General features: G+C 41.0%; 1 protein-coding gene across 2 annotated transcripts in view; it reads right to left on the bottom strand.

Moving 5' to 3' along the window:
- OMA1 (OMA1 zinc metallopeptidase) overlaps nucleotides 1–21,959 on the bottom strand; it is a 31,117-nt gene extending 9,158 nt beyond the window's left edge. The window contains exons 1-8 of one of the 2 annotated variants that reach the window (XM_084637372.1): nucleotides 21,900–21,959; nucleotides 19,409–19,951; nucleotides 18,050–18,278; nucleotides 16,533–16,706; nucleotides 16,323–16,430; nucleotides 13,902–14,030; nucleotides 8,091–8,165; nucleotides 547–696 (exon numbers count right to left, since the gene is read on the bottom strand). In XM_084637372.1, the coding sequence (XP_084493498.1) occupies nucleotides 547–696; nucleotides 8,091–8,165; nucleotides 13,902–14,030; nucleotides 16,323–16,430; nucleotides 16,533–16,706; nucleotides 18,050–18,278; nucleotides 19,409–19,932 (1,389 nt within the window). In that variant the 5' untranslated portion in view covers nucleotides 19,933–19,951; nucleotides 21,900–21,959. The other variant, XM_084637373.1, reaches the window with a different exon arrangement.
- Nucleotides 21,960–22,477: the final 518 nt, after the last annotated feature.

Genomic DNA, 22,477 nt, shown 5'->3' with positions numbered 1-22,477 from the left:
TCTACTCGTTAGGGGTGGTTTAATCATGCCAGGAGGAGAGCTCTCTCCTGCTGGAATAAAGGGGCTATACAGGAGACCTTACAGCAGCGCAGCAATACATCTGTGTTACTGTAAGGTCTGTAGTGCAGACAAAGCCTTAGTGTCCCAACCTGACTTCTGGTTTCCAGCACAGGTACAAGATGCCACAGAAGACCTAAGTTACTTTGTCAAGCCTGTATTTATTAAAGGGAAGAGCCATTAACAAAACAAAAATGTTAAATCTTAATCACAATGTACATTTCATCTAAAGATAGCTGAGAACCCTACAGAGTAATTACACTTTACCTATGCTGCTTTAATTTTTCTTCACCTAATGGAAGTCCTGAGTAGGTTAGTATTTTATAATGGAATGTTTCTGCAAGGAAAAAGGGCAAGATAAATGTGATGCTATGAAATTAGCTCATAAATCAACACTAAAGTAACGTTCTAACAACCTTTTGCCGGGGGGGGAGGGGGGGAAGAGGTGGGGAGGAGGAGACGACACTTCTCTCAACATTCTCTGCTCACCTCTGGTATAAGCCGGTTCAAGTGTTCAGCTCTGTTTTCATGAGAAGGGTGTGTGGAGAGCCATTCTGGTAATTTACGCTGCCCTTGAATGGTCTCTACTAATTCCATCTGCTGCCAAAACACAGTGCTTGCTCTTACATCCACACAAGCCTAAAAGTAAAAAGGAAATATCACTGTACTATAATTCTCAGAAACACGTTTTAAATTAGAATTCTCCAAAGCTCCTTGGACTGCATCCCTCACATGAACACAAGAAATGGCTATACTTGGTCACACCAGTGGTCCATCTAGCTCAGTAGCCTGTCTTCCAACAGTGGCCAATACCAGATGCTTCAGAGAGAATGAACAGAACAGGCAATCATCAAGTGATCCATCCCCTATCATCCACTCCCAGCTTTCAGCAAACAGAGGCTAGGAACACTCAGAGGGTAGGGTTGCATCCCTGACCATTTTGGCTAATAGCCATTGATGGAGCTATCCTCCATGAACTTATCCAGTTCTTTTTTTGAATCCTGTTACAGTTTTGGCCTTCACACCATCCCCTGGCAATGAGTTCCAAAATCTGACTGTGTGTTGTATGAAGAAGTGCTTCCTTTTGTTTGTTTTAAACCTGCTGCCTATTAATTTCATTGGGTGACCCCTGATTCTTGTGTTACGTGAATGAGTAAATAACACTTCCTTATTCACTTTCTCCACACCCGTCATAATTTTATTGACTTATCTCTGTCATCTGTATTCTAGGCTGAACAGTCCGTCTTTTTAATCTCTCCTCCTAAGAGGTTATTTCATATGCCTAATCATTTTTGTTGTCCTTCTCTGCACCTTTTCCAGTTCTACTATATTATATCTTTTTTGAGATGGGGTGACAAGAACTGCACGCAGTATTCAAGATTCTATGGTACAGTTATGGTACATGGACTAGAATAAATGCTGAAACTTTAAGGGAAAAAATTAAACTACTTCACTAGAGCCAGAAAATGGGCAGGTGGGAATGTCAGGTCATGCTCAGTGAGCCAGATTCAACCCTGAAGTTAACTCCGGGGGCAGGAACAGTTACAGAAAAGATGAGAAGTCTCTCAGGACTGAAGACTGGTACACTTCAAGGACACACTGGGCCCAATACTTCATTCACACCTGTGTAACTCATTGACTTTGATAGAATTACTCCTAAATTACACAGAGTTAGTGAGAGGGGGACCAGGCACAGAAATGGTTAATCAGAAAAAGAAGTTATTCTATATTTCACTTTGTTTTAATTTACCATAAACAGCTCTGCACTCTTTTTTCTTTTAGTAACAGTTGCTACGCATAATACCTCAGAAGAACAAATTAATCACCCTCACAGATTCACACAAATCTACAGAGAGAAGGTCGCTTTTTCCACCTCAGTATTTGTGAAAACAGCAACCACCAGAATGCCCTTAGAGAAAGTTCAGAGACTGGGGAGAATTTCTGCAGGAGAACGAAGGGAAGGTGTAACACCCAATTTTTTGGCCTTCTACTCAGAGGACCTTCTGCTGTGCTATTTCTAGTGCTTGTGACAATAGGGATGACTTTGAAGTACAGGTAACCTGCTGTATCAAACATGACCATGCTAATTCTTTTTTTTTTTTTTTTAATTTCCCATCCCAGAAAAACAGCATCCAAAAGGTATGTCACCAACGAGGTGCAGAAGGATAAGATTCACCAACCAAAGAAGTAAAAAACCCAACAGCCACATCTTTCACTGCAATCTAGATGCCAGCCTGAATAGCTTATAAGATAAGGGTTGAAGTTTGCCTCGCATTATGACTGGGCAAATTTAAAATGCCTCAATAAGCAGAGCTATTGCTGCATCACTGGCATAATTTGTCATATACTCTGAAATACAGCAAACTGCACAAGTGGCAGCAGAGTAAATGTTCATGCTTTAGAGAAAGATGAATGCCATGTACTATGGAAAATGAAGGGATTATTTTTCCTGTAAATTTGGAAATAATTTTTTTCGTTTTTGTAATGACTTTATGAGAAACAGAAGTGAAACAACACTGTATATGAAACAGGCAAAGTGTGCACATGTGTACAGTGGATAACAATTATGTTAGTGAAAGGAATGCCATCTGGTTTAAGCACCTGACCTTGGGAATACTTTACACAGCAGTATGACGATAATGAAGGAACTGTGGTAACAGCTGCAATACAGAAGGGATGGAAACAGAGTTACCAGAAAACTACTTCCACAAAAAGTTGCAGCAAGGAAATCTATTATTTATATTGTGATAACACAATGCCTAGGAACTCCAATCATCATAAAAAGCCTGATGAAAAAAATCTTAAGTTTATGTGCAGTCAGAGGTCTTAACACCTAGCTAATTTGGGGCATACCCATACTATACTATCAGTTTGTTAAAGTGTCCTGGAGTGTAAATATAGATAGATATTAGAAAATCACATCTGAATACGCTGTATGGAGCAATGGTTGTCAAACAAAAGTGACAATTGTCTTAGATAGCTAAATATTTGTAGTAAAATTCAGAATTTAAGGTGTTTCCTATAGTAATACTGTAGGTACTTCGGCTATCTTATTTACTTCAGGGGGATTCTCACTTTCTCCACCCAGGACCTTCAAAGCAGCCAAAGGACAGTGGATTGAGGTCATGCCAAGAATATGTCTGGTCAACGACAACAGCAGATGAGTTTTTTGGGTGGGTGGTGCTTGTGAAGGTTGTTCAGCTGCTGGCTGGCAAATGGGAGGGGGATTGTTTCAGCAATTCCTGTCTCCCCCCAATTCCCATGCTGTTCTCTACTTCAGGGAAACACTGAGCACTGAATAGTTTTTAGAGGACCACCACCATCCACTGGGCAGCATAAAGATAATGCCAAAAAAGTGCTCTAGTCAAAATATAAGCTATGAGGGCAGAGGTACCAGGGGAGAGTAAGTCAGACAAGGTTTATTAAGTGAGGACAGAATGCTACGGTCATGAAGCCTATTTATATTATTACTGATTTATAGGTGGCTGTAGGACAGTAAACAAACTTGACTGTGCAGCCAGCAGACCCTGATAGTACAGTATGAGATAGTGTGTGGGATTCAGTATAGGGGTATTATTAGCATGAATTTGGGATGACCAAATTTCTCGTGAGCATGGAAGCCATGAGTTAGTTTTAAAAGTTGCTCTCAAAACTCATGACAATAAAACCGGTTTTGTTTGGGTCTCATATTTTACAACAGTATTTGTTTGTTTTCTCCACCCTGCTTACATGTATGTATGTATGTATGTAACCCTGCACCACTTCCCTCACCCCCATCCCTTTGCTTTTAGATTGTAAGGTCTTTGGAACAGGGACCATTTCTTCCTATTTGTTTGTACAGCACCTAGCAAATTTGGAGCTCATCCATACTATAAATATTTCCAAGTGTTTAAATGTAAAGATCAATGTGATTAGTATATTTGTGTATATTATCTAAAAATTATCTATGTTTCTTCAGTAAGTCACTATGCTGAAATTCTGTGAACATATGATCTCTTGTAACCTGCCACAAGTAAAAACTAATGATATATACAGCTGGAAATTAGGAACCTCATCTTCCCATATGGATATGGAGTGTCTGAGATATTGAACAGTAAACATCACTTATAGAAGACCAAAGTCTTACACCACAGCCTCTATATACTTGTATTTTCCTGCTATACATTCATGTGAAAAAAGGAACAGCTATGTATCTTTGTTTTTGTATGTTTTTTAAAATAAAAGCTTGCAATAAACTGCTCAAAGATTTGGAATATCAATATTTTTGTTCAAGATGTATTAGTGGTGAGAACACTGGTGAGAAAGTTGAGGTACAAGGCAACAAGCTATGTAATTAAGGAATTATTCTCTGGAAACCATAATCACATGTGCGATATTAGATGTGTTTATGTGTACAAACACAAATAATGACACACTCTCTCTTAATCCTGCTGCTGTGATAGGGACATTTCTTTTTAACTCTAACTTCAGAAAACTTATTTGTAGGGTAAAGTTCAGAGGAAAATGGATCATGAGAATGACTATAACAGGGACTAAATGCAACTGGCACCCAGGTTATAGAAAATTCTCATGAGTGAGGTACATATCACTGTCTTCATTATTAGGTGCTCGTGTACAAAAAAGCACATTTTAGTGGTTCAAAAACAAAAGTAGGAATTAGGATTGGATTTAGTCATGACAGCCACATACTTGCTATACTATTCTGGGAAAGTTGCTTTCACCTCTGTGTGTCAGTGTTTGTAAGGCACTTACCATAGCATCTTCCTTTCAAAGATGTCAGAAATAAAAGTTTGCAGTAAACTGCTCGAAGATTTGGAATGTTAATATTTTTGTTAGAGATGGATTAATGGTCAGAACGCAGAAGAAAGAGCCTAGGTGCAAGGTAACAAGCTATTTATTAAGGAATTATTTTCTAGAGACCATAATCACATGTGTGATATTAGAAGTGTGTGTGTATGTATGTGTGTACTAAGTCTTCGTAAATTAGTGTTAAAAGGAGATGTCCCTACTGCAGCAGAAGGATTAAAAGTGTGTGTGTCATCATCTGGTGTCAGTTTCTGGTATAACCACTACATGCTTCAAAGCAATGAGGTCTTTGCCCCAGAGAGCTAGATATCAATTACCTTTTCCCTAAATATATTTCCGAGACCTGTGTCCTCACCTGTAACCTATTAAAACCACAAATAAAAGTGCAATCTCAACTATAGGAAATAAGAAACTCAGAATGATAGAAGATTCAAAAAGGTCAAACTGCAAAAAGCAGAATTCTCTTACTATGATATATTAGCACTAGATGGTGCTGTTGACATAGTTATCCAACTTAGCTCCAAAAACACTAAATGGATAGGTAAAGCCGAAAGGTCTTGCTTAATTTATTAACTAAATCCCTCTAAGGATAAAAGTGTGAATTGGTAGAGAGATTATGAAATAAACTATGAGTACTTTACAAAGAGCATTAAAGCCTCATGTTAAAAAGGAGCTGCATCATTTAAATTCCACATAGAAGTATGAAACCCATCTCTCGCACATATAAAGCAGCTGATATATTAAAAGTGATTTATAAATAAACTGGCACCACTGAAAAAATACGACTATGCTTATTTTAAATCTTGAAACCAAACAAAAAACTGATCTGAATTTTAAGTTATAAAGCATTATATAAACCATAATTACTAGCTATCATATCTCTAGTGATACAATCAATCACAATACAGAAAAATTTAAAACCACCCTTGCTTACTTACATTATCTACTCTGATAATGATATACTGAAACTCAAGTGCACTACAGATTAGTAAAACAATCTTCAATAACTTTTGTAACAGACAGAAGCTAAGTAAAATACTGTATATCAAAAGCCAATGGATGGAGTTTGTAATCTACATTGCCAGATATACTTCCATGTATATTACCTATGATAGGGAACTTCTTGGTTTTCACTTGTTTAAGAATAAGTTAGTGACACCCAGTTTTATGAACTCCACTATTATTATAGGTTTCAGAGTAACAGCCATGTTAGTCTGTATTCGCAAAAAGAAAAAGGAGTACTTGTGGCACCTTAGAGACTAACCAATTTATTAGAGCATAAGCTTTCGTGAGCTACAGCTCACTTCATCAGATGCATATCGTGGAAACTGCAGCAGACTTTATATATACACAGAGAATATGAAACAATACCTCCTCCCACCCCACTGTCCTGCTGGTAATAGCTTATCTAAAGTGATTATCAGGTGGGCCATTTCCAGCACAAATCCAGGTTTTCTCACCCTCCACCCCCCCACACAAATTCACTCTCCTGCTGGTGATAGCCCATCCAAAGTGACAACTCTTTACACAATGTGCATGACAATCAAGTTGGGCTATTTCCTGCACAAATCCAGGTTTTCTCACATCCCCCCACCCCCATACACACAAACTCACTCTCCTGCTGGTAATAGCTCATCCAAACTGACCACTCTTCAAGTTTAAATCCAAGTTAAACCAGAACATCTGGGCGGGGGGGGGGGGGGAGGAAAAAACAAGAGGAAACAGGCTACCTTGCATAATGACTTAGCCACTCCCAGTCTCTATTTAAGCCTAAATTAATAGTATCCAATTTGCAAATGAATTCCAATTCAGCAGTTTCTCGCTGGAGTCTGGATTTGAAGTTTTTTTGTTTTAAGATAGCGACCTTCATGTCTGTGATTGCGTGACCAGAGAGATTGAAGTGTTCTCCGACTGGTTTATGAATGTTATAATTCTTGACATCTGATTTGTGTCCATTTATTCTTTTACGTAGAGACTGTCCAGTTTGACCAATGTACATGGCAGAGGGGCATTGCTGGCACATGATGGCATATATCACATTGGTGGATGTGCAGGTGAACGAGCCTCTGATAGTGTGGCTGATGTTATTAGGCCCTGTGATGGTGTCCTATGCAGGGGACACCATCACAGGGCCTAATAACATCAGCCACACTATCAGAGGCTCGTTCACCTGCACATCCACCAATGTGATATATGCCATCATGTGCCAGCAATGCCCCTCTGCCATGTACATTGGTCAAACTGGACAGTCTCTACGTAAAAGAATAAATGGACACAAATCAGATGTCAAGAATTATAACATTCATAAACCAGTCGGAGAACACTTCAATCTCTCTGGTCACGCAATCACAGACATGAAGGTCGCTATCTTAAAACAAAAAAACTTCAAATCCAGACTCCAGCGAGAAACTGCTGAATTGGAATTCATTTGCAAATTGGATACTATTAATTTAGGCTTAAATAGAGACTGGGAGTGGCTAAGTCATTATGCAAGGTAGCCTGTTTCCTCTTGTTTTTTCCTCCCCCCCCCCCCCCCGCCCAGATGTTCTGGTTTAACTTGGATTTAAACTTGAAGAGTGGTCAGTTTGGATGAGCTATTACCAGCAGGAGAGTGAGTTTGTGTGTATGGGGGTGGGGGGATGTGAGAAAACCTGGATTTGTGCAGGAAATAGCCCAACTTGATTGTCATGCACATTGTGTAAAGAGTTGTCACTTTGGATGGGCTATCACCAGCAGGAGAGTGAATTTGTGTGGGGGGGTGGAGGGTGAGAAAACCTGGATTTGTGCTGGAAATGGCCCACCTGATAATCACTTTAGATAAGCTATTACCAGCAGGACAGTGGGGTGGGAGGAGGTATTGTTTCATATTCTCTGTGTATATATAAAGTCTGCTGCAGTTTCCACGATATGCATCTGATGAAGTGAGCTGTAGCTCACGAAAGCTTATGCTCTAATAAATTGGTTAGTCTCTAAGGTGCCACAAGTACTCCTTTTCTTTTTACTATTATTGTACTTTTAGCAAAAATGCCCTTTTGTTTTCCAGTTGACTAGTAAACTATTATGTTTTCCCTTAATGTCATTAAACACCTATTTGACTAAAATTTGGGGGATTCCTAGACTGCAAAATTAAAGTTTACCTGTCCATGAATTGTCATTTGTAAACAGCTTATTCCAATAATAAATTAAACAGAAGAACTATTTGGCTAGTAAGAACCAATTTTAGTTACCTTTGCAGCAAACTGAAGTCCAACTTTGTCAGCTTCAGCCTCCAGTGTCCTGTTATATGGCCTATCAAATAAAAACTGAAAGAGAAACATGTCAAAGGCTTGATCATAATTCTTGGTTTCACCGATTTATGAAGTCATTAACATTTTGTATATTTTTTAACCTGCTCATAAGAAAAGCTGGATGGGGTTCATCATTATATTAATTACCTGTATATGACAAGTAAGCAGTTTTAATCCTTGTCTAGCATAGTATATTCTTTCCATCAGAACTCAATCCATGTATTCACCTGGGAAATTCACATATTTCTCAAGGAAAAGGAGTAAATGCACTTCTAAAGCACCTTTCATTAGCTGATCTCAGAGCATTTTAAAAGCAGTTTAAGGGACACTATCAATTTAGCTAGTCAATTTTAGAAAGGGAAGTAAAGGCAGTTCAGGTACTAGCCTAGGATGTGATGCCCCTCCTAACCACATCAATTTTGTGGATTTACGATTACATTTGTCTGTTTTAAAAAGTGTTTTATCTCCCCTATGGCTGTGTGGAAGATCCACACAAACAGAGGAAACAAACGGATTATGCATAAACAGGAGACAAACTTTTATCGTATCTTTGAATTAATGTCACTTTAGGTTTTGCTTGTAACTGTAGTAGGTAAAAGTTTCAGGGAGAAATGGGATTTTTAAATTGTCTGTGTCTTTAAGCCTTGTATGACATACCCGAGGGTAAGTACGTATGGTATGGGAAACAAGACAGTCCACAGTATCCGACACTACCATAAACCATAAGAGATCAATGCCCCTTCATGATTATACTCCCAATACAGGGCATAAATGCTCCTTGAGAAATCCAAGAGATGAAGATATTAATCTGGCCTGCTCCCACTCCATTAACCCTAGTGATGTAAATGACATTGCACAAAGACACTGTTTTGCCAGACAAAGATCCAGTTATACAACCTCCAATCTTCTAGAATATGCATCTTATGAAGATTCACATAGTCATGTGCTAGTAAAACAGGTTACAGTAAAGATTTACATGCCCTGTTGAAGCAGACTGCTGTTCTGAGTGAACTTTGCTCCTGTTCTATAGGCATTATGACATCACTCTCTGAGCTGAGTATCAATTGGGAAATTCCAACTAGAGAGAGGGAGCGTTACAAGTTTATTGCAGGGTTCTTTCAGCTCCATCACTGGATGAGTAAGAGCTGGAAAGCATTTGGGATCAAGCCATTGGTGAGGCCTCATCTGGAGTACTGTGTCCAGTTTTGGGCCCCACACTACAAGAAGGATGTGGATAAATTGGAAAGAGTCCAGCGAAGGGCAACAAAAATGATTAGGGGTCTGGAACACATGACTTATGAGGAGGGGCTGAGGGAGCTGGGATTGTTTAGCCTGCAGAAGAGAAGAATGAGGGGGGATTTGATAGCTGCTTTCAACTACCTGAAAGGGGGTTCCAAAGAGGATGGCTCTAGACTGTTCTCAATGGTAGCAGATGACAGAATGAGGAGTAATGGTCTCAAGTTGCAGTGGGGGAGGTTTAGATTGGATATTAGGAAAAACTTTTTCACTAAGAGGGTGGTGAAACACTTGGAATGCGTTACCTAGGGAGGTGGTAGAATCTCCTTCCTTAGAGGTTTTTAAGGTCAGGCTTGACAAAGCCCTGGCTGGGATGATTTAACTGGGAATTGGTCCTGCTTCGAGCAGGGGGTTGGACTAGATGACCTTCTGGGGTCCCTTCCAACCCTGAGATTCTATGATTCTATGAAGAAAGAAGTGTTCTAGAACTGTAACTGCCACAATAGAAGAGCATCAAGGAAGTGGGCCTGGCAACTTGTACACCATGAGGAAACCGAGGCACTAGTTCTTTTATTGAAGCAGCATGGATAATCCTGTTTTATTCAGCAAATCTAGGTAAAATGAGCCAAGTAACTAAATTTTCCTGCATCTTTACAGAGATGTAAACTGACAGGCATTTTTGGATTATTTTTAGGATGTCTGTATGTCTCCCACTCCACCCTATCCCCCTCCCCCCAAAAAAGCTTTACAAGAATAGGATACATATTGTGACAAAGTTCCTGCTCTACCTTGGTGGGTCTTGCGCTTATTGGCGGATTTGCTCGCCTTGGAGCTTCACGGCAGCCCTCAGCTTGGCCTTTTTTCTGAACCCACAATCCAGGTCGACTCCTCCTGTGTCTGACCAGGAGTTGGGAGGATTTGGGGGGAACCCGGGCCCGCCCTCTACTCCGGATTCCAGCCCAGGGCCCTGTGGAATGCAGCTGTCCAGAGTGCCTCCTGGAACAGCTGTGCAACAGCTACAACTCCCTGGGCTACTTCCCCATGGCCTCCTCCCAACACCTTCTTTATCCTCACCACAGGACCTTCCTCCTGGTGTCTGATAATGCTTGTACACCTCAGTCCTCCAACAGTCTGCGTTCTCACTCTCAGTTCCTAGTGCCTCTTGCTCCCAGGTCCTCACACACACACCACAGACTGAAGTGAGCTCCTTTTTAAAACCCAGGTGCCCTGATTAGCCTTCCTTTCTTTATTCTAGCACCTTCTTGATTGGCTGCAGGTGTTCTAATCAGCCTGTCTTAATTGTCTCCAGAAGGTTCCTGATTGTTCTCGAACCTTCCTGTTACCTTACCCAGGGAAAAGGGACCTACTTAGCCTGGGGCTAATATATCTGCCTTCTGTTACTCTCCTATAGCCATCTGGCCCGACCCTGTCACAATATATTGGCTTGTGTTTGTGCAAAGGCTCTGGGAAACATAATATAAGGCAACCCAAGCTGATCCACTCAGAGTAAATAAAAGCAAATTCCATGTTTTATAAGGAAGGAGAGGACAGTTCAATTCCAACACCAAAGCCTTTCTTACCAAGTCTAGATATTGCAATGATAGATAACACAGAAAACTTGAGACAAATACGTACAGGGAATATTTATTTCCATTTCATTGAACAGTTTCCCCAGGTACAGAGAAGCACACATAATCATTTAGAGGACAGGAGATTCTTCTAGGTGTGTGTGGTCTTTCATATCTTTCTGAATCACCATTAAAAAAAAAAGAGGGAGGATAATAAGCTTGATGGGTCACCTGTGTGTGCCATGACACTCCCAGTTTCTATTTTGTGTCTCACAAATGGACAAGATGATCACTTGCAGCACTGACTTGAGTAAAGCTCTACAAAAAGGCAATTTTTCATCTGTTCATCATGGTCACTTGTTATTTTTTGTTTTGGTGATTTTACTGCAATTTTTAGTCAGGGGCTTCTAGGCATCAAGGAGGTTGTCTCGCAGCCCCCCCCCCCCAAAAAAAAAGCTATACAAGTCTGAGAGAGAGGAAATTTTATTATTCTTTACCGAAACAGGGGTGGGAGAGCTAAAAGTTATCTTAATCACTTGCAGAAATTTTAATGAATTCTGGATGCTTGTTTTTCTAATGGCTGCTGTATAGAACAAAGGAGATGCAAGGTAGGGGGGAATATAACACTACAAGGATCTGCACTAAAACTCTATTATCCCCAGAATGTTTCTGGATCTGTTGTCACCAAGCAATATGGTGTCCCCATTAGACCTAAAATACGTCCCAGTACTGCCCATCCAATTACGGTTATACTCTGAAGAATTACTAAAAATGGCAACAGGGTATTCCATATTTATTGTGTTCCAATGATTATCTCAAATTTTGCTTAATTTACAGGAGATGCTTTCTTAAATGCCTGCCCTGCAAAATTGGTGGAATAAGAATAAGCAACCTTGTTAAGAAAGAGATTTTCTTTTCTGCTTCTGCCTAATAAGCCTCGGCAGTAACTACATGAAGCAGCTAAGTGGATGGGCCTCAAGGCATTTAATTGACAGATGAATACCTGCAGCCGTTGACAAATGATTTGATTATGTGTTATTGTTTTTTTAAACTTATGGACATGTTGGAATGAAAGAAGATCTGCCAACTTTCCCTTCAAAACTACCTGACAGAAATTAAACAGAGCGACTGATATGGATTTACAGACATTGACAATGGTTATGTGTGTTAAAGAGGAAGTCCCATACACCTTAAAAATCTCGACACCTCAGTTAGCTCAGGAAATACAAACCATGTGTTAGAGAATAGGGAGGGGAGGGAAGAGAGAAAAAGGGGAAAAAGGGGGGGAAAAAACGTTCTGGTAAGTATCACAGCTAGATGCTGAGCGGAAGCAGGAGGATTTTGCAAGGACATGGCTGAATCCAGGATGAAAGATTGTGCTTTTAACAAACTTCCCTTTAACAAAAGCCTCTCTCCCTACCCAACTAGTTCTAAAGTAGCCTTAGACTGTGGAATAAAGTTTTGCAATTTGCTTTTACCTCAGCTGTCTCTCTCCATATTCCACGTTGAATAAATTTTATTTTACTTAAGCCAAGAGTCAGAATTTGAAACTATCTGGAGTTATTGCTAGGGTAAGAGATCCCAACCACTGAAGGACAGGAACACTTTTGTAGTGCAAGCATAAAAAATTGGCCCTGGACAGAGAAGGTCAGGACAGAAAACTACTGATGTAGGGGTCGGAGAATAAATCTAATATACGTTCTTGGTCGAAGACACAATTCAATCCCACAAGGCGCATGTCACGATACCCCAAAACGTGAGAAAGGCCTTAAGAGCAAGAAACAAGTTTGAGAGGTTGACAGGGAGCTAGGTCTCAGAGACCAAACAATGGGCTTTTGTCAGAGTCCAGTCACAATAACTCAACATTTCCTCAAACTTTGGTCTTTAGATCATTTGCTGGCATTCAGTGCTGGCTTTTAAGATGCTTCTACAAACATCCAGCCTCTGTTATAATAATTTATGTTCAAAGCCTATAGCTCCCAGACTGATGGGTAGATATTACAGCACAGACTGGTTATATTTGTTTTGAAGAACCACTGGGTAACAGGAAAAGAATCACAGGCAATATAAGAGTCTTTATTCCAAGGCTGATAAAAATGTTATGACATATGCAAAATTCCCCCAAAAACTTACATAAGAAGTAGCTGAATAACTGGCAGACGCACACAATGAATTAGTTATCAGGAAGAATGTGGCAGCACACAAACTCCAAGTTTTATTTTATTGGTATTTATGTTGGAGGGACTACATACATTTCACTGGGTTCTTTATAGTGCGCTATTGGCTTTAAAACTGGATTTAGATCCTGAATTTTGTTAAATTAGAAGCCTGTTTCCCACCAAAAACAAACATCCATAAACACAGTCATTTCACATAATTCTTTCTGACAAACTAAAGAAAACAGCTGTCAAATGCAGAAAAATAGTACCTCAAATGTCAATTATTTTGAAAAAGCAAACTAAGATTAAATGGGACATTGAACATCCCAGAGGTTCTAATTCACAAGTGCTAATATGCTGTAGATTAGTTCTGTAGGCTGACCCTCTGCTACGCAATTTGGAATTGGGCTCTTCCCAAGCTAAAAACAGTAAATTCTTTACTAAATATTTGAAATATTACAAGGGTCAAGTCACAATACAGCATCAGATGAAGCAGAAATATTAGAAATTTATAAAATTTATACAGCTCCCTCAAAAAAACCCAAATCCTTATTATACAGTTATAACTCTTAGCTCTCCCCTCTTACACACAGAGTTGGGTGGCACAGTCATACTCCAGTACTACAAATGGAATGTTTTCCAAATGACTAAGAAATGACAACTTACCCGAATAATAGCAGAAAGTATATTCAGCTGCACTTATAGAAAAAGTGTCACAGTGCGTAGCATACAGAACCAGGTATTAAATAAATGAAGCAAGTACAACAATACCACTGCCTCCACCTTACCTCCTGCAACTTAGTCTGGATCCACTGGCCTACAACTGCCAAACTATCTCGAGGACAGACTGCCCAAATCATAGTGAGCAAGATAAGCGACAGGAAATCCAAGAAATGTACCAGACTGGCTTTCTCTGCCTAAAAACAAAAACAGTGAAGTTTTCAATAATTTACCCTTGGATCTTGCTTGCATGCATTATTTCTGAATTTGAGAAAGATAGTTCTTTTCTATCTTAGGTACATATATGCCATCACAGAATGGGATAACCCTTTAAGAAAAGAGGACTTGGCCCCAACTGCGAATAATTCGCTGTCTCCTAGGTGAGAGGTTTTAAGCCAGGTATCAGGTGATAGCCTGCAGACAACCTGGTCCTCAAATAAAAGACCAACAAGCAACAGAAAGCACATAGGCGTCTGCAGGAGACCCAGTGACAGGGAAAAAAAAGACTAGAAACAGGTTCTCCATACCAGCCTAGTTGAAGATAGAAAGTGTGTGGGCAGGGACAGGATCCTTATGTGGATGGGGCTTTAGAAGAAGTCAGGCATCCAGACTTGGCTTTACTGTTTTGATTTGTGTTGGACTATTTTGGCGACAAACACATCCCTGAAAAAATGGATTGAAATTCTTCTGCTGTCGGAAGCTTTACTTGACGTACTGGCCAGCGAGTGGTCCACCAGCTTACAGTCCTTGATCATTGTAATATGAGCACTTCTCAATCTAACATATTTATCCACACAATACCTCTGTGAGGTAGGGAAGTGATATCCCTGTTTTACAAATGAGGGCTGAGACACAGAGCAACTAAGTGACCTGCCCAAGTTCACACAAGGAATCTGTAGCAGAGAAGGGACTTGACTTCAGATCTACCAAGATGCAGGCTAGAGCCCTAACCGCTAAGACCACCTTCCTCCCAAATTCCATCAGTCTTGCCAAAGTTAATCTTTAAATTCAATTCTGTTACAATGTAAAGCTATTCCAATAGTTAGAGCTATTGTTTCTCTCTCTCAAAAACTGCAGCTCTCATGTCTCTGTTCTCCTTTTCATAGGTGCAATGCTATCAAAAACGGGTAACTCAACATAACTTCTCCCTCCCAAGTAATAGCCCCAAGGGAATACTGCTATCCCTTGTTACATTTGTTCCCCAAATGCACTAATCACAGTTGTATAGCAACTTTCCACTAAATGAATTAGAACTATTAAAACTCCTAGTCATGACTATTTTTCAGATGAATTTAGCCCTTTTTCTGTATATGATCATATGCAAATCTGTTGCGTGGGTCACAATTCTTTTCTTTGCTTAGTGAACAGTTTGTGCGAGATTTGGGTATTCACTCCAGGAAACTGGTTACCTAAGTCACATGGTAACTCGGGTTCTGATTGGATGACTGAGGCTTTATAACAACAAGAGGATAAGTTCCCTTTTTTCTTACACAAAATTAGCCATGAATATTTTTAACTGTTCAAATAACAACAAGCACTTCTGGCATGAATCTTCTTGTTCACCAAAATGTTTGCAGGTGCCAGTGAAACAAATCAGCTGGTTTGTTTGCAAATGCTTTTGAGAGCTATCTACCTAGCTCTAGAATAACCCTGGAAAATTATGGGGAGTTTTATGTTGAAAGTTTATGGGTTTTGAGACTGGATGGGAAAGTACAGATATAAAAGACTGCAGACGTTGCATTAAAAGAAAGGAATGATTGTGGGTACAGATGCAGCTACACCTTATAATGACATGATTTTTCTGTTTCGACAATCAGCAGTGTGGATAACATATATTCATCTACAACAACTTGGGCCAAGATTTTATTCCCAACCTGTTTTTTCAAAGCTGGACCTGCAAAATGTGAAAGATTATTATACCCATTTTGTGCATGAAAACTGGTGATAAACTACCAGTTCATCCATGAACACATTAGGGCTTGGGATATATGCAAGGTGGTACATGTTCACATTTGCAAGCACACTCAGTTATCTGCAAACGGAGTCAGACTTTAGGTCCCATGAAGACTCATCCAACAATCCTAAAAACTAACTATGGAATTTTAGGGCTTTGCTACTGAATTGCAAGTATCATGTAATTCAGAAGACATTTTAAATACATCTATGGATTCAACATGTTTAGAAGGACAAAGGGCCCAATTTTGTAAAGTGGTGAGCAACTGCAATTCCCAAAGCCTGCATATCTCAGGGTCAAAGCCTAACTGCTATTTCGTAATGGAATGGAAGCCTCTCTTAGGGACTGATCCTGCCAACATTCACTAGCAGGTCTAGTGCGAACATTGATTAAATTGGCACAGTTATATGTGCAGGATCAGGACAGTCAACCTTTAAACCAAATTCTTTCTTCAGTTTGAGGAAGCAGCCTGAGACTTTGGTTTATATATTAACTTGGGGTTTTTCTGTTTGTTTTTTTAAAAAGAGGTACTTACTGCATGTCCCAATACAGCATGAGCTATTTCATGGCCCAAAATGAAAGAGAGCTGGTGAATATCTGACACCGCATTTAGCAAACCAGTGAAAACAAATACTTGTCCATTCTGTGAGCAAAAAGAAAAAACACATCATAATATAGCATAGGAACTGTGTAAACAAGTTGCATTCTTCAATATTGCTTACCTTTGCTTTTGGATTTTACTTACTGGAAGCACAAAAGCATTTATGCCTGGTTCTTCCACCACATGGATAACCCACTTGAACTCCGAGACCTGCGGGATGTCCTGGTTGCTTTCAGATAGATGACCAATAACTTTTTTCACTACCTGATAGCGAGGGTCTGTCTCAGATAACATCTCATTTTTAAACTGTTCCATCCACTGAAAGAGACAATTTGTTGAGGTCTATACAGAATAAAGAATGCAGTCTGGAGGCTAGCTGTTACACTTACATGCTGTATCAGCGTACCACAGTAAAAGTTTTGTTCCAAACAATATATTAATAATCCAGTTCTCATATACTCTTATATACCAAGTCAATCATCCAAGGAAAGCAGTAGAGCTCAGTTTTTCACAACTCTATGCTAATTATTTTGTATCAGATGTAATAAAATTGAACATTTATATATGCTGCCAAGTAGTATTTCCATTTACACCAAATGCTTGGATATTAATTAGGCTATATTAGTACAAAAATCACTGACCAATGTGGGGAGAGAGCAGAAGGAAGCTGGCTGCAGGACACTGACGCTGCCTCACAGACAATTCAGAGAAGCTTTGTGCAGAAGTAGGATCATGCATGCCCTAGAGCCGTGGTTCTTAACCAGGGGTCCGGGGCCCCCTGGGAGATCCCAAGCAGGTTTCAGAGGGCCACCAAGCTGGCCAGTATTAGACTCGCTAGGGCCCAGGGCAGAAAGCCAAAGCCCCGCTGCATGGGTCTGAAGCTCAGGGCCTTGAGCCCTACCATCTGGGGCTGAAGCCAAAGCCTGATCAATATAGCTCCACAGGGGCCCCTGGGGCATGGGGCCCTGGACAATTCCCCAGCTTGCTACCCCCTAATACCGGCCCTGGCTTTTATATGCAGAAAAAGAGTTGTTGTGATACAGGTAGGTGGTGGAGTTTTTATAGCATGTTGGGGGTAGGGGGCTTCAGAAAAAAGAAGACTGAGAACCCCTGCCCGAGAGTACTCTGATCAAATCCCAAAAAAAGGCTCAAGAGTGGTTAGGAAACTTAGGCAGGGAACAGCACATAGGTATTTTATTTTTACTTAGATTTTTCTCTCTGGTGTGCTAACATAACGAGTAATAATGTTAGAAATCATTGTAAAGACTGTTTTATATGTTTTAATTATCATGTGATCCTGGAGAAGTAAACTATAAATCAAAGTGCCCACAAGGTTGAAGCTTTGGGAAAGTGTGTGTTTAAACTAGTGGGGTGGCTTGGGGGATCTGCACTGATGTGGGGGCTTAGGACAGCCAAAAGATAACAGATCAAGTCTGTGCCCAGGAAACATGCCTGTGTAGCCAAAGAAAGAGACCGTGCTGGAGCCTACCCAGACAAAGGGAAGTTTAAGAGCAGATGGGTCCAATATGTCAGTACGCAAACAGAAGGCTAGTGAGTGGCCAGAAGGGGGAGCCCGACCAGGGTTGTGAGACACATCAATGAACAGGAACATGGTTTGTGTGTGTGTGAAATGGGAAGGGCTTCTTTTCTTTCAAACTCACCATATCATACTCCATCTGGGACAATTCCCTAAAATGTTCCTTCCCAAATACCAACAGTCGAGCACGCCCAGTGATTGGTGTCTCCTCCAAGTGAGTAAAATAAAACATAATAAATAAAACCACAAAGCTACACAGACCCACAACTATCTTCCATTTGTTTTTTCTTGCACTTTCTTTAAAAAGTTCCCGTTTGTTAGGAGGCAGTGCCTTCCACCATTTTCTGATGCTCCTGCAAGACACAAACATTGTACATTGTAAAGTGAGTACAGTGCCTCACACAAGTGAGGAGAGGCTGTATACATTAACATTTGTAAAGTGCTAGGATATCCTTGGATGAAAGAGTCGAGAATCATTAAATAGTATGTATTCTGTCAGTTCAGTGCAATATTTCCTTCAAGGAACAGGAATGCCTCACAAGGTAGATTCTTCCTTTTTTTAATAGGAACTATTCTAACTGTATCTTTTTGATCTGGTTAAAAAAAAGCATGTTGGGATTTTTTTGTTTAAGAACATCTGAAGGAAGGATTTTTCACCCTGGTACTCCTTCCATGGATTTGCAAGACACAATCAGCAAGGGCTGATCAAAAATAAGTGCATACAAAAGGATGCACATATTGAATCTCACTGCGCATATGAGAGAGAATGAATTTCTATTTCTATGCAGGAGCTGCACAGTCAGAATCCAACTTAAACCATGTGGTATATTTGTACATTCAGCTTAGGCTGCAGCCAGGGAGAATGAGCAACCCACTTTATCTCCAGCCTGAAGTCAACAGGTCAGAATTGTGTCAGCAGCAGTAGCTACTCTCCTGCTTGTTGTGGAGAAGAGGACAGGTGAGGTACGCCCAAGTTTTTGGCTTCTGCTTTTGCCTCGGACCACATCTCTGGCAAACATGATGTCTACTCTTTCAGTAGATAGATGCCACGATATTTTGGCTTTGCCAAACATATCACTGGCCATTATGGCCTTGATTTTCATTGAGGGTGCTCAGCAAAAATAAGTGTTTATTTTGTTAGGACCTGAATAAATAGCGATTGATTGTTATGGTCTGAAACTGGTGCATTTTCTAAAACAAAACCACAGGAGAGAGGTCCTCCCAGTTTATAACCATTTTAGTCTGATTAGTGTATGGACTCTATTGTGGTTTGAAAGTTGTGATAAAAACAAAATTAAAAAAAAAAAAAAAATTCAACCCTAACTCCAAATCCTGCAAAGCTTTACACAAATGTTCAACTTTACACACACTGAGTAGTCCCATTAACATTAATGAGATTACTCACTGTGCATAACAGTAAACACATACATAAGTCTTTGAAGGATAGGGTCTTACTCTAAGAGAAAATAAAATAGTATTTTACCTTCCAAGAATGATAGCAAATAGCTTCTGAGCCGGTTTAAGAATAATCCACAATAGAGGCACTGGAGCAGCCTGAAATGATGATGATGTGTGAAAAAGCCTGATGATCTGAACATCCCAAGCAGGAACGCGATTTGGGGACTGAACTGGAGCAAGACTTCGAAATAATGCAAGTTCTTCCACTAACGGCTGAGAGGTTAGGAAACAAGGACTTCTACAGCTACTGAATACGTTTGTGCACATTTCTATATTCTTGGCATTCAAAAAACATCTTTGGCTTTTATTAATAAATTTTCTGTAGAAGTTAGAGCTTCCAATCATAAAACAATAGCTGGTGTTGCTACTTATATCTAGTCGCTTACATTTATCCACTATGTGACTTCTTTGAATCTGGCGATGTCCATTCAAAGCTTCAACTGAAGACCTATAAAGATTATTGCACTTTGCTTGATGACTGGCCAAAGAAGTTAAGCGAAATAAAATGCAGTTCCTACCAGCTATCTTTAGGCTGCAGATAGCATTCATTTCTCTTTTGTTTATTCACCTTGAAACAAAAGAAACATTATTGTAGAGATCTTAAAAATATAAGAACTAAAGCAATTCCTGAGTTATGAATTCACTTTAGCTGAACAGAAATATCCTATTTCTTGTTTGCCAAGTCTCAGAATTACTACCCTGTCTTCTATTATGCACTTGTTACAACACTGTTTTAAACTGCACAAAAAAATATTAAACTTTGCAACTGAAAGTGCAGGAAAGATATTCCTCGTGGTCTCTTTTTCTTAAAGACAAGATTAAAATGATTGTATTCGGAAGATGTAAAAACTGGTAACAATAAGGTTATGTGGATTTTGCTCTTTATTTTGAATATTTGTATCCTTTACTGTCAGGAGGAGAAATACTTTTTGTTATCTAGTTTTGAATTTATAAAATGCACCTATCATGCTTTTTAGGTGCATGTACTATCCTGCAGAAAACAAAGCTGATGCAATGTCAACTGACAGACACACAACCTCCCTCAGAGAAGTTAATTGCCACTAAACCAGCTCTCCACAAGGAAAAACCTTACTGAACAATTAAGGTATGCTGCTGCAATATGCTTTGTATATCAATAATTTGGGTGTTATCAGAACTGGTACGGAAGCCCAGGCTCTTCACTGTTCATTCAAAAAGACAGCAAAAGATCCCATATACTTCATAGACTACTGACTTTTTACACTTCAGTCAAGGAGGCAACTATCACTTCCTCTATGTGTTACTCTTCTGCAAGCTATCCTAATAAACACGGTGCATAACTGCAGGTCCATTTGATGTGAACCTTAAAAAAAAAAAAAAATTCTGCAGTTGTGCAGTCAAAGTGCAAGAATGAGCAAAGACTTCAAAACTACTAAGAACTTAATCTGCAACATTATAAAGGAAGTTTATTTTGCACAAGGGAGGAGCCTGTCCCATCAAGCTTCATTGTTAATATTAAAGCAGTTTAGCACCTAGACACTAGGTTTCAGAGTGCTAGCCATGTTAGTCTGTATCAGCAAAAACACCAAGGCGTCCTTGTGGCACCTTAAAGACGAACAAATTTATTTGGGCATACGCTTTCGTGGGCTAAAACCCACTTCATCAGAAGCATGGAGTGAAAAATACAGTAAGCAATTTATATATATATATATACACAGATATACATATACATACATACGTTTTATATATATATACACACACACACACACACAGAGAGCACATGAAAAGATGGGAGTTGCCTTACCAAGTAGGGGGGGGTCAGTGCTAACAAGGCCAATTCAATTAAGGTGGAAGTGGCCTAGTCTCAACAGATGACAAGAAGAGGTGAATATCAAGAGTGAAAACTACTTTTGTAGGCATTTTAGGAATCCTTAGGAGATACACTTATAAATAGATACTATGACACGGCCACCTGAGTAACACACTACTAGGCTTGGGAGGAGTTGGTTTTTCCATTAGTAAATGTTGATTTCGTCATACACGTGTGAACCAACCAAAAACATACTTCCATTGATTAACCCCCCCATTTAGAGAAGCAAGGTAAGAACACTGCTGCGTGGGGACGTAGCAGCGTCTGAGGGAAGGCTATTTACTGCGTACGCGCGCCAAGCAACGGTGACGGTTTGTGTTTTAAAGCTTTCCCCTTTTCGAATCCCAACGGCCACTGCCGTGAAAGAATTCCCGCCTGACCCCGCCCTGGTGACAATGTAAACCCGCCCACAGGAAACGCTGAAAGAGACACGTGATCCGTGATGCAGCCTGAAGCCGGGCCTGGGTCAGCCCGGCACAGGCTCGGACCCCCACCACGCGAGAGGGTCTCCCGGCGCCCGCGGGAGCGCCCCCCAGCAAGGCCCAGCCGCGCTGACACGTCACGGTCTGGACGGGACGGAGCCGAGGGCGGAGATCCGGCCCCGCTGAGTGGGCGGCTCGCTCGGGCCCGCCTGGGCGCCGCAGCGCGAGGAGCGCCCCGTACTCACCGCCTCAGGAAGTGGAGATGGGGCCGCCCTGAGCCACGCGGGGCCCCGCCCCACATTCCCCCTGGCTCCGCCTTCGACTGGCAAGGCGCCATGACGACGAAGCCAGCGGCTCTCGTCGCCCCGCCCCCTGCCTCTGTCTTCACAATCGCCCCGCCTCATCCGAGTCTCGTTTCGCTATATTCGAGCCGCCCACTCCGCTGTGGCCCCGCCCCCTGACCTGAAAGCTCCGCCCCATCCCTTGTTCCGCCTGCGGGAGGCTTCCCCCCCTCCCATTTTCCATCTAAACGGAGAGATTTGGAGGGACCCCCTCACCTACAGCCAGAGGGAGCACCTGCTGCCCTGCCCCCTTTGTGGGGAAGGGAGGGGCCGGACAAGGGGGGGGCGCACCCGGGGAGTCGAGAGCAGACAGCTGTGACACCCCCACCCCATCCCACCCCTCCCTGCAGCCGCACTCTGTCTGCTGGGGCCGTGCACCCGCTTATCTCCAAGGCTGCCATCCACTGGGCCTCCTCACCCACCCCCCCCTTCACTGCAACTCCAGGGCCTATGCACTCTGCCCCCAGGCCTAGCCTCTCACC

This window comes from Lepidochelys olivacea (genome assembly GCF_965140295.1).
Source record: "Lepidochelys olivacea isolate rLepOli2 genome assembly, chromosome: 8".
In the NCBI taxonomy this organism is placed as follows: Eukaryota; Metazoa; Chordata; order Testudines; family Cheloniidae; genus Lepidochelys; species Lepidochelys olivacea.
The sequence above is the reverse complement of the archived record's forward strand: the minus strand, read 5'-3'. Positions and strand labels throughout refer to the sequence as shown.